The sequence below is a fragment of the Asterias amurensis genome, chromosome 9 (assembly GCF_032118995.1).
Source record: "Asterias amurensis chromosome 9, ASM3211899v1".
NCBI lineage: Eukaryota > Metazoa > Echinodermata > Asteroidea > Forcipulatida > Asteriidae > Asterias > Asterias amurensis.
Genome location: NC_092656.1, coordinates 3,383,147 through 3,399,093, shown reverse-complemented (window position 1 = coordinate 3,399,093; position 15,947 = coordinate 3,383,147). Strand labels below are relative to the sequence as shown.

Genomic DNA, 15,947 nt, shown 5'->3' with positions numbered 1-15,947 from the left:
ACGGATACAGCCCAGTCACACACACTGTGCGTGACTGCCCCCATTCATATGCAAATTTGATAATGCGCGCGTTGTTGAACACGCAAACTGATTGGTCTAAAGTTGAATGCAGCTGTTAATCTCTTGGCCAGGTGTTTTTGCCTCAAGAGTGTGTCGTCCGATGTCTCTGTTGCAGTGGTGTTAATGTGTAGGCACACAATATAAATTGCTCGCCATGACAGTTTGAACGTGGTGTTGTTCTTTGCAAGAACATCGTTTGGCAGTCGTTTTGTTAGCAGTTGTAATGAACTAATGTTTTGCAGTAACGGACGAGACTGTTAGTGTGAATATAAACCTGTGTTCCCGACAGGAAAATGGATGAAGTACTTGCAGACCCTTGTCTTGGGAACTTGGTAAGAAATAAGGCTTTATTTTCCAAGAGTTTATCATGGTATGTAGTTGTAATTGTTTCTACTGTGTGCTTTGGTTCTTTGTGCACAACATGAAACGAACGTCGCAGTGGTGGAATGGTTTCGACATTGTAGTGCAGTGGTTAGTTCATAAACAAATTAAACCAATTGGGAACGGCCCTGTGTTGAGGCTGTGAATGAACTATGGGTTTGGACTGCGGTCCCATGCCAGTAAATGTTTGTGGCCACAAAACTGTGGTAACATTTTCGGTCATGACACCTGTATGGGGCCAGATGGTACCCCGAATGTCCCACACTTCAAAGCACTATTCTCCGTTTGTACGGAAGTAACCCCAAATCCTCTATAAGGAATTTATGAGATTCCAAACACCAAGTGGATAATCAATGCGGGGGGGGGGGGGGGGTTACCGCCATTGGTACCACAATGACCAATGTCGAGCACCAATTGAGGCACTTCACCATAGACCTTTATCATGCTGTCACCATCTTGGTCACGTCCCCTGTTTCCACAACAGTAATGAATTATAACATTCATTGCGCAAACATGGTACCAGACTATCATTATTTCGTCCAGCCTCAGTTTGGTTACAATGAGTTGGAATGGAGTAAAATCAAGATGGCCACACCGTGATAAAGGTCTTTTAGTATCCCTCTCATAACATGAGAAGGTTGAGACAGAATTGTGCTGCATTCCTCGCAGCATTGTATGATTTTTCAGAATTCGGGAGACTTCTCAGTTCTGAAAATAACCGTCCTGGGGTCGGTTTCACAAAGAGTTGGGACTAGTCCTAACTTAGGACCAGTCCTAGGAGATGCTAGAAACTTAAAGGCAGTGGACACTATTGGTAACTTCTCAAAATAGTTATCATCATAAAACCTTTCTTGATTACAAGTAATGGGGAGAGGTTGATAGTATAAAACATTGTAAGAAACAGCTCCCTCTGAAGTGACGTAGTTTTCGAGAAAGAAGTAATTTTCCCACGAATTTGATTTCGAGACCTCAAGTTTAGAATTTGAGGTCTCGAAATCAAGCATCAGAAAGCACACAACTTCGTGTGACAAGGGTGTTTTTTCTTTCATTATTATCTCGCAACTTCGACGACCGATTGAGCTCATATTTTCACAGGTTTGTTATTTTATGCATATGTTGAGATACACCAACTGTGAAGACTAATCTTTGACAATTTCCAATAGTGTCCACTGTCTTTAAGGCTAGTCCTAACACTAGACGAGTAAATCTTACTATTCGAGATAAAACTAGCCTTAACTGTTAATGACCTCTGCTAATGAATGTTTAATTAGTAGCTGCTGTATAAACCTGTAATTAAATTGATGTAAAACCTACGTAATACTTTGGGTATCGGTTGGCAGAGTTTCCCATTGGCGTGTAGGTTGAAACCACTCGGGCATATGCAGTAATAAGAACCCCTGTTGTTGGTGCATGCCCCTCCCACGCAGTTTGACTCGTCTTCGCATTCATTGATATCTGAACAGGAGGAAACGAAAACAAATATTTAATTCAATTCAAAATAACGTTTATTTCCATATCGACATTAAAGCCATTGGACACTTTCGGTAAACAGTGTTGTCCAAGGCCCACACTTCGTGTACCACAACTTATATATAAAATAACAAACCTGTGAAAATTTAGGCTCAATCAGTCATCGGATTCGGGAGAAAACGGGAAAACCCACCTTTGTTTCCGCACGTTTCGCCGTGTCATGACATGTGTTTAAAATAAATCCGTAAATCTCGATATCGAGAATTGATATTGTTTTAATGTTTTTTCGAAAAGTAGAGCATTTCATGGAATAATATTTCAAGAGAAGTTATTCACCATTACCTTCTGTAAACCCTGTAAGTTATTTGTAAATCTGTGAACTTTTAATTTTTTTTCTGTTCTGAAAATGTCCACTTGCTTTAAAGATTAAAACATAATTTTTTTTATTGTCGTTATACAAATTATGAAATTTGTCGTATGTGTGTAAGGAGAAAACATACAAATAAAGACAAAACAACAATAGACACGAGGAAGCAAAAAATAAAAATGTACAACAATATACAAATTTTAAAAAGGTGACTGAGGGCATGGCATGTAAAAAGTACAACATAATATCATCATCAAGAAGAAAATAAAAGTACAGTCAATAAATATAAAATGTGGAGGCACGTTCCAAAAATCGTAGCCTGCTAGAAACAGCCTACAAACAAACAAAACAACAGCTTTACAATAGATGAAAAAAAAAACACATACAGAAAAATCTGCAAAATGTTTGAATGAATCATGTTTATGATATACAAGATGTTCAAATAAATAATTTTAATAATCGTCCTCATTTACAGATTATGTTTGCGCTAGACGATATTTGAGGTAAAAAGTACAACGAGCAACAAACTCACACACGAGTTTTTGAAAAGTTTAGCCGAAGAACGAGGCCGAAACAAGTGGTGAGTTAAACATGTTGTATCTTTTGATTTTCCTATAAACTCTTCAATGCAACACGGTCACACTTTTTGAATATTTTGTTAACTTTTTATTCAAACTAACATAACCCATTTTCTTCACCGATACGGGCCGATTTGTTATAGAAACTTTGACCTTGACGGTTGACAAGATGCAGAGCTTTGCATTGTTTGTGTTCTTAAGCGAACCCAGACAAGCAGTAACATGTTATACTACTCTCTTAATGTAAAAGAGTGAAAAAGCACTCTTTCAAGAGCCATATGAAGGACAACTCTTTTTCGAGTGGTCTTCCACTCTTTTAGATTGAAGTTTGCATCTTTTTGAGTGATTTTTCACTCTGTCCTGGAGTGAAACCCCTCTAAAAGAGTGAAATAACCACCACTCTTTTTGAAGAGCCATGTGAGGGACAGCTCGAAATGTAAAGAGTGGTGTTTTCACTCTTTTACGTTTAGAGAGCATGTTCCCCTATCAGCTCACATTTTGTATTGCACGCAGCCAGTCTATGCTTTGCTAGCAGTGATATACACTGGATAAAGTGTCATCCATAAAGGCATCCACAAAAACTGTTTACCCAGTGAAAAATATTTTTCACAAAAAGGTTACCCTTTGTTGCCGTTTCCGATTTACTTTTCAAATTTGTTACACACATTTTCCAATAAAGTTATGTGCTGGAAGACTCGGTGGCGAACTGGGCCCAATTTCGTAGAGCTGCTTAGCACGAAAATTTGCTAAGCATGAAATTTCTTCCTTTGTTAAAACAGGATTACCAACCGAATTTCCATGTTGTTGCATTTCCTAGTTATTACTGGTATTCAGCTGTTGTATGCATATCTTGAAAATCACGTAGAAATTTGGTTGGGAAATCATGTTTTTATCAAGGCAAACATTTCATGCTAGGCAATTATTGTGCTTAGCAGCTCTATGAAATTGGACCCTGGACTCAGCAGACCATAATTCGACAGTGCATGTGCATTACTTATAAATTAGGATTACCACAGTTGCGCAATTACCAAGGAAGCTTTTCTACTTCCATACATTGATCGGATACCATGGTTAGCTGAGCATAAAACAAAACAAGCAATAAAAGAAAAAGGTCACGGTGAAGCGTCATCACAAAATCATGACAACCCAGTAATTCAATGCCCTGTTAAAAAGGGCGTGTTTATTGATATCTCTGTATCTGTACTCATCATCATCATCATCATCATCATCATCATCATCATCATAGCCGTCCTCCCGAGGTAGGTCCCGGAGATGGCTTCCCAACTAAGAGTCTCCTTAGGTCTATGTATATCTGTCTAGCCTATTTCACCCCACTGCAGGAAGAAAGCCTCTCTCTTCACCAAATCGCCATTGCAAAGCAATGCCCCTATATACTTAGCTCATCTCTCTATCTTCTGTTTTGTCTCCCTCCTTTCTTGTCCGGTTTCTTGGAGTCCAGTTGCTTGTTTTGCATGCCCACCAGTTGTCATGCATCCTTGTATAATGACCTGCCCATCTCCACTTCTTTGATGAAATGGTCTTAATAATATCCTGCTCTCAGGATATTATTTTATCTGTGGTTAATCTTACCTTCACATCGCCTTGTTCTGGAGCTGTACTCATAGCCCGGGTCACAAACACACTCACATAGCTCCTGGTCCAAGTACGAATTAGACCCTTCACAAACTAGTCGACAACTCCACGCTCCGGCTAAAAGTCGACAGGAAAAAAAAAAAAAAAAAAAGTTTTATTAAAGCGAGTTAACTAGCTGCCACAATTCAGTATATGCTGTTCAAAGGGAATTTTGTGAAAACGCATGAACCAAGTTGTCCCACTCTGGGTCAGCACATTTAAAACCCGGGACGCAATTTTGGTTTCTGTACATCAAAATTGCCGCTGTCGTAGTACTTTTCAACGGGGATTTGTTTTGTTCTATTAATCGATTCAAAATAGGGAATCGTTAAACAAACAAAAACCAAAAAATTGTTGGGGGATAGCAATTCTATTCTACAGAAGAACAAAGAATGGCATCGGGACCACCAATATTTCATACACTATGTGGATACTGTGGTTGAACAACCAGTAATAATGCTGTCAATAATAGTGATACATTTGCGGGTGAAGCTCTTTTAAATGGTAAAATGCATGCAGTGAACGCAGATTCAAAATGCACCCATTTATACCATACACTATTGTTAATCTGGTCTCATTTAATGGTAGCTTTTATCAAATTAGATACTGACGAATATAATGATTGCCTTCCTATCATGTAATGAAAGTTATTATTGACGATGACTTCGGAGAGAAATAATTATAAAACATTGAGAAAGAAGTCTTTGAAATAATTGTTTTCACCAGCAGTCGGTCTTGTTACGTCTACCAATAAACTGGACTGTCTGGTGGTTATTGTGGATTTTGGCTCTGCAGAGGATGATAGAGTTGTTGTCTGTGCCGTGGTTGTTGTTGTGATCTGGTGAGAAAATTGGAAGAGCTGTAACGGTTGATATAGAGACTACGAAACGGTCACAGAATGTAACACTGTTATTAATGGCAGGGGTCAAGTATGTAAAATAAAAATTGTCAACATTACATTAACTTAATGAACCACTTCCATTGGCTGCCATCGCTGTGGTCAAATAACGAAAATGTGCACGCGCAACGCTAACTCTTAGCCAATGATAGGATTCGACTGACAGCTGACGTCACACTTCGAAGCTCGTGAATTACGCCAGAGTGGCCTCTAGCCTAGGTCAATCCCTGTCCATAATAACCTTTCACCTACATTCATAATGCATACGACCGCCGAAAGTGCAGCTGCCAAACGTCACCTCGGACCAATCAAAACACGGATATATAGAAAGCTTGCGTCACTGGACGTTTATCCAATAAAAGAATTGTGTCCAATGAAATCACTGGTTCTCAAAAGCAAGTACCTGTCTTTATCTTAGCGGATAAAGACAAGGTACCAGTTTAATGATAGGTCTTCATTGACCCCACTGATAGCGCAGGTTGGCCCTGTGACGTCATATACAAGGGGTAGCCTATGTTTATATACACAGTTCGAAGGCAGACTGTTCACTTAATTTGAGACAGAATTACAAAGAGCTTAAATCTGATATCAAGCCAGTAGCATAATGTAAAAATTAGTTAAAGTTACAAACCACAATCAAATAAATCTAAGATGCGTAACCGTTGGCTGGAAAAAGTGCACATAAATGAGTAATGTCGAGACCTTGACGGAACACGTTGCCTTGGATCGGACGAGTTGGTCTTTGAAAAGCGTTTGTAACCGTTTGTTATGAAATGCATATGGCTAGAAAGATATTTTACAAGTAGAATATAATGATCCACACAAGTGTCACGATTTTGACTCCCATAAACGGCCGACCGTGTTAGTTCGCAAAGTAAAAGGAAAACCGTGCAATTTCGAGGCAAATTTGTGTGGATCATTGTATTCTATTTAAAATCATCCAAGGCAATGTGTTCCTTTAACCTTTGCGATACATGCTCAACATGGACGCGTCAAAATGAAAATGGCGAAGAAGGGTAGCATTTCAGATATGTTTACCATAAAGATGTTGTAACAAAAAGATGCTTGAGAGCGTGGCATACAAATATGGCTACATTATGGGAGGGTGGTGGGGATGTGCTCTTTGAGTGTCCAACAACCCACATATCAGTCAGGACTTTAAAGGCAGTGGACACTATTGGTAATTACTCAAAATAATTATTAGCGTAAAACCTTACTTGGTGACGAGTAATGGGGAGAGGTTGATGGTATAAAAACATTGTGAGAAACGGCTCCCTCTGAAGTGCCATAGTTTTCGAGAAAGAAGTAATTTTCCACGAATTTGATTTCGAGACCTCAGGTTTAGAACTTGAGGTCTCGAAATCAACCATATAGGCACACACAACCTTTGTGTGACAAGGGTGTTTTTTCTTTCATTATTATCTCGCAACTTCTACGACCGATTGAGCTCAAATTTTCACAGGTTTGTTATTTTATGCATATGTTGATATACACCACTTGTGAAGGCTAGTCTTTGACAATTACCAATAGTGTCCACTGGCTTTAACCTTTGCGATACATGCTCAACATGGACGCGCCAAGATGAAAATGGCGAAGAAGGGTAGCATTTCAGACAAGTTTACCATAAAGATGTTGTAACAAAAAGATGCTTGAGAGCGTGACATACAAATATGGCTACATTATGGGAGGGTGGTGGGGATGTGCTCTTTGAGTGTCCAACAACCCACATATACAATTACTCGAGGCAAATTTGTGTGGATCATTGTATTCTATTTAAAATCATCCAAGGCAATGTGTTCCTTTAACCTTTGCGATACATGCTCAACATGGACGCGTCAAAATGAAAATGGCGAAGAAGGGTAGCATTTCAGATATGTTTACCATAAAGATGTTGTAACAAAAAGATGCTTGAGAGCGTGGCATACAAATATGGCTACATTATGGGAGGGTGGTGGGGATGTGCTCTTTGAGTGTCCAACAACCCACATATCAGTCAGGACTTTAAAGGCAGTGGACACTATTGGTAATTACTCAAAATAATTATTAGCGTAAAACCTTACTTGGTGACGAGTAATGGGGAGAGGTTGATGGTATAAAACATTGTGAGAAACGGCTCCCTCTGAAGTGCCATAGTTTTCGAGAAAGAAGTAATTTTCCACGAATTTGATTTCGAGACCTCAGGTTTAGAACTTGAGGTCTCGAAATCAACCATATAGGCACACACAACCTTTGTGTGACAAGGGTGTTTTTTCTTTCATTATTATCTCGCAACTTCTACGACCGATTGAGCTCAAATTTTCACAGGTTTGTTATTTTATGCATATGTTGATATACACCACTTGTGAAGGCTAGTCTTTGACAATTACCAATAGTGTCCACTGGCTTTAACCTTTGCGATACATGCTCAACATGGACGCGCCAAGATGAAAATGGCGAAGAAGGGTAGCATTTCAGACAAGTTTACCATAAAGATGTTGTAACAAAAAGATGCTTGAGAGCGTGACATATAAATATGGCTACATTATGGGAGGGTGGTGGGGATGTGCTCTTTGAGTGTCCAACAACCCACATATCAGTCGGGACTTAAAGGAACACGTTGCCTTGGATCGGACGAGTTGGTCAAAACAAAAGCGTTTGTAACCGTTTTTTATAAAATGCATATGGTTGGAAAGATGTTTTAAAAGTATAATACAATGATCCACACAAGTTTGCCTCGAAATTGCGTGGTTTTCCTTCTACTGTGCGAACTAACATGGTCGGCCATTTATGGGGGTCAAAATTTTGACCCCCATAAATGGCCGACGTGTTAGTCGACGATGTAAAAGGAAAACCACGCAATTTCGAGGCATGTTTGTGTGGATCATTGTATTCTACTTTTACAACATCTTTCTACCCATATGTATTTTATAAAAAACGGTTACAAACGCTTTTCAAAGACCAACTCGACCGATCCAAGGCAACGTGTTCATTTAAAGAGCTCGTTGGCTGCATGTCCTTGGCCTTGAACGAACGCCCACATTCCCCGGGTAGGCATGGCTCTGCTATGGTCTAGTTGCGGCGTTTTGATTGGAAGGTTATACCTTGAGCAGTCAAGCGAAATCAATTAATTGAGATATGTCACTTCGATGTCTTGAGTTAATGTATATATAGGTTCATGTCATTTGAAGAATCGACGAACCTTCTGTGTGGTGACGCAATCGACGGTGTGTTGATAGATAATATATTTATTTCAATGTTGCCATGATTAAATACATATGTAAGACGTAAAAATTGAGGTACATGATTACAAGTATACGATTCAAGGGAAGGTACACGTTTGGTAATTACTAAAAACAAATATTCCCACTAAAATATTAAAAGACTTCTAGCGAGAAGAAGACTTCTAGCTAGAAGTCTTTTATTTTCACAGGCTTGTTATTTAATGTTAACGATGGGATACACCAAGTGAGAACACTGGTCGATGACAATTACCAAGCGTGTACAGTGCCTTTAAGGTGATCCAGAAAAGTAGTAATAATACTAAAATACACGTAGGTTGGATAAATAATCACAAAAAAAAACCAGAACAACATTCAGGCCTAGAGCGAAGCAACAGATATTGTTCCCGTAGGTCTATAGATCGTGGTTCAATACACATTCATTACCTACCAGTAGGGTGCTTTTTGGCACATGACATTTCATAGATAAAGAACAGTTCAATTTTCGTCGGTGTGAAAGAGAGGAGTTTCTCAGGAAAGTCCATGGTAAATTTGGTTGAACTCTTCACACTTGAACTGCTGACCCTGACAAATTCCCGGGAAATAACAATTTCCCGGGATTTAGTTACCCCACTGAGATTGGGCATAAAAAGATTAACACAGGGTTAGCATACTGTTCATCATTCTTCACAGGAAAGTTGCATTGAATTGAACATGGGCTGGCAGTGGGTTTAACTTCCAAAGAATTTGTCTGGGATTTTATTTCTGGGAATCGGCTCTGTAAATGCAATATGAAAAGGACTTGTTGTGTGGTAGACAGATTGGTAAAAAATTGGCAGCCACCAAAAGTCATTGAGCATATTAAAAACATAATGCAGGAATCCAAGGTCAAAATAAATCGAGTAAAACACACTTAAATATCAAAATAATGTGCTTTGAGTGATGCACAGATTAAAATGTAGAAGCATACACAGTTGTTTAAGCGCAAGGTGCACCACACAATCCCCCATGCAACCACGGATCCAGAGCAATGCAATTCTCTCGCTCTCTAGTAATATACACGAGGTCCTGTTGAACCATTTTTTTTAAAGAGTTGTATAGCCTTAAAGGCACTGGACACGTTAGGTAATATTGTCAAATACCAGTGTTCTCACTTGGTGTATCCCATTTGGTGCATAAAATAACAAACGTGAAAATTTGGGCTCAATTAGTCATCGAAGTTGCAAGAAAATATTGAAAGAAAAGCACTCTTGTTGCACAAATTTGTGTGCTTTCAGATGCATAAATAAAAGACTTCAGCCGAAGTATTTTTGATTTGACAGTGAGAAATTAGGCCTACCGCTTTCTCTGAAACTATGTTACTTCAGAGGGAGCGATTTCTGGGAGGGGTATGTTTGATACCATCCACAGCTCTCCGTAGCTCGTTACTAAGTAAGTTTGTATGCTAACAATTATTTTAAGTAATATACCAATAGTGTCCAGTGCCTTTAAATCTACTACCAGCACTCCCATGCTTTAATTACAACGTCTGGTAGATAGATCACTAACAATGCGTAATAGACGGATATCCCATAGCCCCCAGCGTAGGCACGGAAGGGGTGTTCATATGGTGACCTGGGATCGAGGTCGTGTCCTCGTGTGGTGCCCCATAGGCAGTGGTAGGTCGGAGTTTATTAGGGAAACCTCCACGGCTAAACATTGGATTTTATTTCATGATCTTCGAGGAGCGGAGAGTTCTGTTTTTGCTTGAGTCAAATCGGTATTGACAGCAGCATTGGTTGCTTGAAATGATATCTGTTGGTTGGGGTTTGGGCTAACATTTCTTAATTTTAGTTACCGAAATAACTTACTGATTTAGGCCTACAGTTTGCAGTGCCAAACCGATATATTGCAGAACTGCTTTGTAGAAATTTCTACATCTAGAGCTTTGTACCTGATCAAGGAGTGTGGAAACTGATCGGAAACTGATATCAAGATGGCACTTTCAAGATTATTTTTGTTTGCCGCCAAATTTTTAACAAGGTTTTGATTGTTGACCCTCGAAATTAAATTATGGTTTAATTAATTTGCACTGTCAGAATTCATTATATTGGCCAAATACCATGATTATCACTGTAAAGTACATTACCAATGGTGTAAAACCCTCTTTACAAGGTTGCTTGTCAAAATTAATATTACCTATGTTGTACTTTTAAGTATAAATCTGGACACTCCGTTTTCATGAGTCGAGGCGATACCGAAACCAGTGGTAGCCAGAGACTGGTATCCAAACTCATGCCACCACCTCGTGGGTCAGATACTACAGGGGTTCATGGTCAACCGCCTTTAACCAGACATAAACTCAGCGGATGTTTTGTGGTTGCACAACTCTTAAAATAATTCTTTTCCGGATCCAGTGGCACTATCTCAGTCACCTTGTCCTTAAAAGGACAGGTTCTTTTTCAGCGTTGGTTGTATATGTGTCATTTTGGAAATGGTCACTTGATTGGTTGACGTGGATAATCCTTAAAATGTTGAAGCACATGCCGAAATGGTAATCAGTGTTTTTGTCAAAGGAGCTTAACTTTCCTGTTAAAAATCTGTAATATCCTTTTGAGAATTAAAAAAGTACAACTCGTCTAAAATGGTAAAGTGCAGAATATTTGAAGAGAAAACAGCCCGTTTAGTAATAATAATAATAATTGATTAAACTTATATTGCGCTCTCTCCAGGACCAGCCTGTTCCAGAGCGCATAACAATTTAACATAATTCCAGTAAACATAAATTAAAATTACAGTGTGGAGTAGATCTGCACGTTTTTTTTTCTCGTTTTTTTCCTTGAAACTCAATACTTGGCAGTACGAACAAATTGACAGTATGCCGATTAGAACCCCGCTGTAATATACATTATAAGATTATCTGACCAGCGCTACACAATCGTATGCTTTTTTAGGTTAGTGTGAACATGTTTTTCTTTTAGTGAACACAATCGCTTCTAAAATGGTAAAACAGAAGAATAGAGGCTCTCTGTACACTCTTAAAACTACCTGGCATTTAACCGGATTCAAAGTCCAGGGATCTTGACTCATTCCTGGGTAAGACTGACCCGCAAAAAAAAAAAGGTAAACTTGTTAATTTTTGTTGTATATAACCAACTTTCAAAGACAGTTTGACCCAAATCTTAACACAGATTCCGCTCCATATTGACCCAGAAGCGGGTTAGACCCCCCACGGGACCCGGAATGCGGGTCAATTTGGGGGATTTTTAGAGTGTAGCCACAGGAAACAATTTCATTTCAATAAGTTTTTGACACACATGCCCAAGGGACTATTTATTGTAATTTAGAAAGCGAATATCAGTCCTGACTAGTCCTGACTTGGCCTTCGGTTTTTAAAAAGGAAAAGTGTCTTTTGTAAAATGTTCAATATTGTTTTTTAACACGCTGTAAATTAAAAATGTTTCAAAATTTTCTGTCACTCGGCAGTCATAGGTTTCAGTGATTATTTCCACACAATACATTGCACTTGCAGTGACCCTTCATCACCTTCTGGCATACATTGTGTCGTCATCTTATTAATGACATACCTCGAAGTTGATTTCGTGCCGAGTTAATTTCAGTTGTTTGGTGTAAATCAACTGACAATAATTATGTCCCAATTATGTTTATTCCTGCTCAATCAGCAGGGGTTGGGTATGCATCATTCGTCTCGCTTGTCAATTGGTGAAGAAATATGGTACAACTTTACATTGGGGAGCTTAGTAAAAAAAATATGTTAAACTTTAATACATCAATTACATATAAATGTTAAAGGGAAGGTACACGTTTGGTAATTGTCAAAGACCAGTTGGTGTATCCCATCATAACCATAAAATAACAAGCCTGTGAAAATTTGGACTCAATTGGTCATCAAAGTTGCGAGAAAATGATGAAAGAAAAAAACACCCTTGTTAGACGAGTTTGTGTGCTTTCAGATAGGAATAAACTATAAGTCTTTTATTATTTTAGTGAGAAATTATTTGTTTCTCAAAAGCAGCGTTACTTCAGAGGGAGTCGTTTCCCACAATGTTTTATACTATCAACAGCTCTCCAATGCTCGTTAATATTTGTTTTGAGTAATTACCAAACGTGTACCTTCCCACTAAACTTAATATCAATTATTATTTTTTATTATTAAAAAAAAAAAAAAAGTTTTATGTCGTTTTATATAAATTTCTTTTATCTTTCAACAGGTTTTCTTTAAATATTTAGATGTTGTTAGTTTATTGAATGTTTTAAAATCTTCCCTATTAAATTACTGTACCCTTTAGTGGCTGTTAACCGCTGTTTGTAATCAATATGTAAAAAGGGGGGCTCATCTATACACTCACTTCAAACCGGAAACTTCTTGAGCTAGGGCTGTTTTCCCGTGGAAGGAGAAACCTTAGGAAGGATTTTAACCTCTTTATTATCTCGATAATTTTAAAGGTTGTTAAGTCGATATTAAGTTTTAGAACTAAAGTTAAAGAGGTGTTTGTGATGGATACCAATTATGTTTTATCAATTTTTTGTAATGCTTGTTCACCCTGCGTTTTGTCAGCAGAATCTTTCGTACATGAATGAGAACCAAATTTGCCACATATCAAAGAAGTACATCGATGTCACTGAAACAATTTAGCTAGCAGAGCTTGGCAAGAAGCAAACAATAAGTGCAAAACGATGTACACACACCATTTTTTGTACAATGTTTCAATAGAGTCATTAAGCTGGATATTATAGATTCACCACCTGTTTTGGGTTTAAGAACACCTGTTTTCATTACAAGAGGTAACATTGAAGGTCGATGCCGAAAAAAGGCCCAAACTGCGCGCACGTCACTGCCTACTTGGAACTCAGTCGGACCGACCGGGATGGTTTTGGTTTGGGGTCCATCAACGACCGAGGTCGGGGTACCTCACGGACCGAGGTCGGGGTACCTCACGGGTAATGAATTGGTAATCGGTTTTGTCAACATGAAAATTGAATAGGCGAATTTGACCCTTTGATGAACGGAGAATTATTTTCAAGAATGATTTCTCGAAGTCCATTCGTAAAAAAGATGACTTGAGCAAAAAATCACCAAATACTCTTCCCCAAATGTACATTTTCAATAATTTGATTGTAAAAGTGTTATCACAAAATAATATTAGATAAGTATTATTTCATGGATCACTTACCTTAGGTTTCCTTCGTCTTTTCTTGCGAGCTCCTACCATTGTGTCTATCATTACAAGTAAACACAACAGACATATCAAAAACGACCCAACTTTCATCTTTGAGTATAATCTAACTTATCATACGCTGCAGCACTTAGTTCACTCCAGTTTCCTTCAGAAATGTTGCCTTACTCCCTCTTGCTCGCAAGCTGTACGGTTTTAATATCTATAGTCCGAAAGAAGAACGGGCCATGAGCACTTCGTACGCTAACCAAAGGCAGATGTCAATAAGTATGAACCCGTAACTGTTGTTTAGTTTGTGAAGACATATCTTGCTGTGATTGGTAAGGGGTGAGCGGCAATGGATTTGTACTTCGTACAAGAAGCAAAACTCATACACGAAAGAACAGCTGTTGCAAGATAGCGTCTTCAGTGAAGGATGAACTACGCAGTATTAGTGTTGCTCAGGTTAGCAGATTTAATTATCGTACGACATAACCCGTCGCAGCAAAGTTTATGTGTCAGTATTCTCTTATTGGTTTGACACATGTGAGGTTTTTTTTATCTGGTGTAATTTCCCGCCGACACATCACCAATATCCAGCAATATGATCCCTGGGTCATTCCGTTGAGTTGATAGAAGACATCCATGTACATGTACGTGTACATGTACATGCATGCGTACTCTCACTGAACTTAATAAACCCACACACATCACCAACAAAACAGAGAGAGCATGGGAGGGAGCATAGACATGCTCTAGTCCCTCGGTAGCGGTGCCTGGTAGTTGTCATGACCCAGTTCCCATAATAGCGCGACGTGAGTTCGGTTCCCTGGGGCCACTTAGGGCCACTTAGGGCGCCAGCGATAAAGGTATCTATGTTTGGAAATCAAAAGTAATACTTTGCAGTTCTTGAACATGTATATATATAGACTGTACTACGTGAGTCCCTTCCTTTCATTGCATCTGAGGAAGCTGTTGTTTATTGCTACGAAGCTCATGCAGTTTTTCTTATAAATTAGTTAGTCTTGAAGTGCTATCAGTAAGGCTTTTTTCCTCTTCAGTTTGCAGTTGTAATGGTTGATTAAGGGTTTATGCTAGCTTTGTGATTTGAAACATTTCAAAGGCACGAATTATGACGTTTAATCAAGTATTGCACAACTCGGTCAAAGTTTAGATACCTTGACCTGTCACGTGTGGCTTACTTATAAACCCCTTTAAATTAAAGTTTTGTTTTTTGCTTTTCTCGTTTATTTCGATGGAAAGAAAATATTTTAAAATGAGTTAATTATTAACCCCTCCCTTTCCGGTTTCCCTTAAACACGGGTATACGTTTAAAAGAAAATAACCCCCACAAAGTACATGCTTTTTTTAAAGAAGTCATCACAGCCTGTTTCGATTGTATTAACTTTATGACAGTTTTTGTATTAGCTTTATAATGAGAGTCAGTGCTGATGAGAGTGAAGATTTTTTCCCGATATTATTACTAACATTTGTTTTTAAAAGTCTTTGAATCTGTATTGATTGTTACAACTCTCGATTTTTTTGTTCTGACTTCAAAATATCACCAAAAGCTTAAAGGGGCAATCTTAACCACCAATACCGAACGCAAACCGCCAAGTAAGCAATTAGTTATCCATCGTCTACTCAGACGTAGACAGAGGGCGCTCGTTCATATCTGTGAAGCCGCTGTGGCTGCACCACAATTCGCTTCCCATATATTATAGTTACCAACGCTAATGCTGAAAAAAAATGGAAAAAAATATAAAAAATCCACAAAACATTTCTCTTGCTCATACTTTATTTTTTATTTTCAGTAGGTTAGCCTTTTAAAGACACTGACCACTATTGGTAATTGTCAAAGACCAGTCTTCTCACTTGGTGAGAAGTTGCGAGATAATAGTGAAATAAAATAATACCCTCGTCACACGAAGTTGTGTGCTGTCAGATGCTTGATTGCAGAGGAAGCCGTTTCTCACAATGTTTTATACTATCAACCTCTCCCCATTACTCGTTACCAAGAAAGGTTTTATGCTAATAATTATTTTGAGTTATTACCAATAGTGTCCACTGCCTTTAAACTGTTGAGCTGTTATAGGCTCACCCCAAAATACAGTGCAAAAATAATCAAATTATGTGATTGTGAGCAAACGGGGCGGGGAGGGGGGGGGGGGCATTTTAGGAAATTATAGTGTTTCATACAGGAAATGA

General features: G+C 38.6%; 1 protein-coding gene across 1 annotated transcript in view; it reads right to left on the bottom strand.

Annotated features, from left to right (window-relative positions):
- Positions 1 to 14,397, bottom strand: part of LOC139941488 (uncharacterized) — a 40,808-nt gene extending 26,411 nt beyond the window's left edge. Inside the window, exons 1-4 of the mRNA XM_071938017.1 lie at positions 13,758 to 14,397; positions 5,212 to 5,326; positions 4,447 to 4,566; positions 1,756 to 1,896 (exon numbers count right to left, since the gene is read on the bottom strand). Of these exons, the coding sequence (XP_071794118.1) occupies positions 1,756 to 1,896; positions 4,447 to 4,566; positions 5,212 to 5,326; positions 13,758 to 13,853 (472 nt within the window). The 5' untranslated portion in view covers positions 13,854 to 14,397. The remainder of the gene's footprint in view (positions 1 to 1,755; positions 1,897 to 4,446; positions 4,567 to 5,211; positions 5,327 to 13,757) is intronic.
- Between the last annotated feature and the right edge of the window lie 1,550 nt (positions 14,398 to 15,947).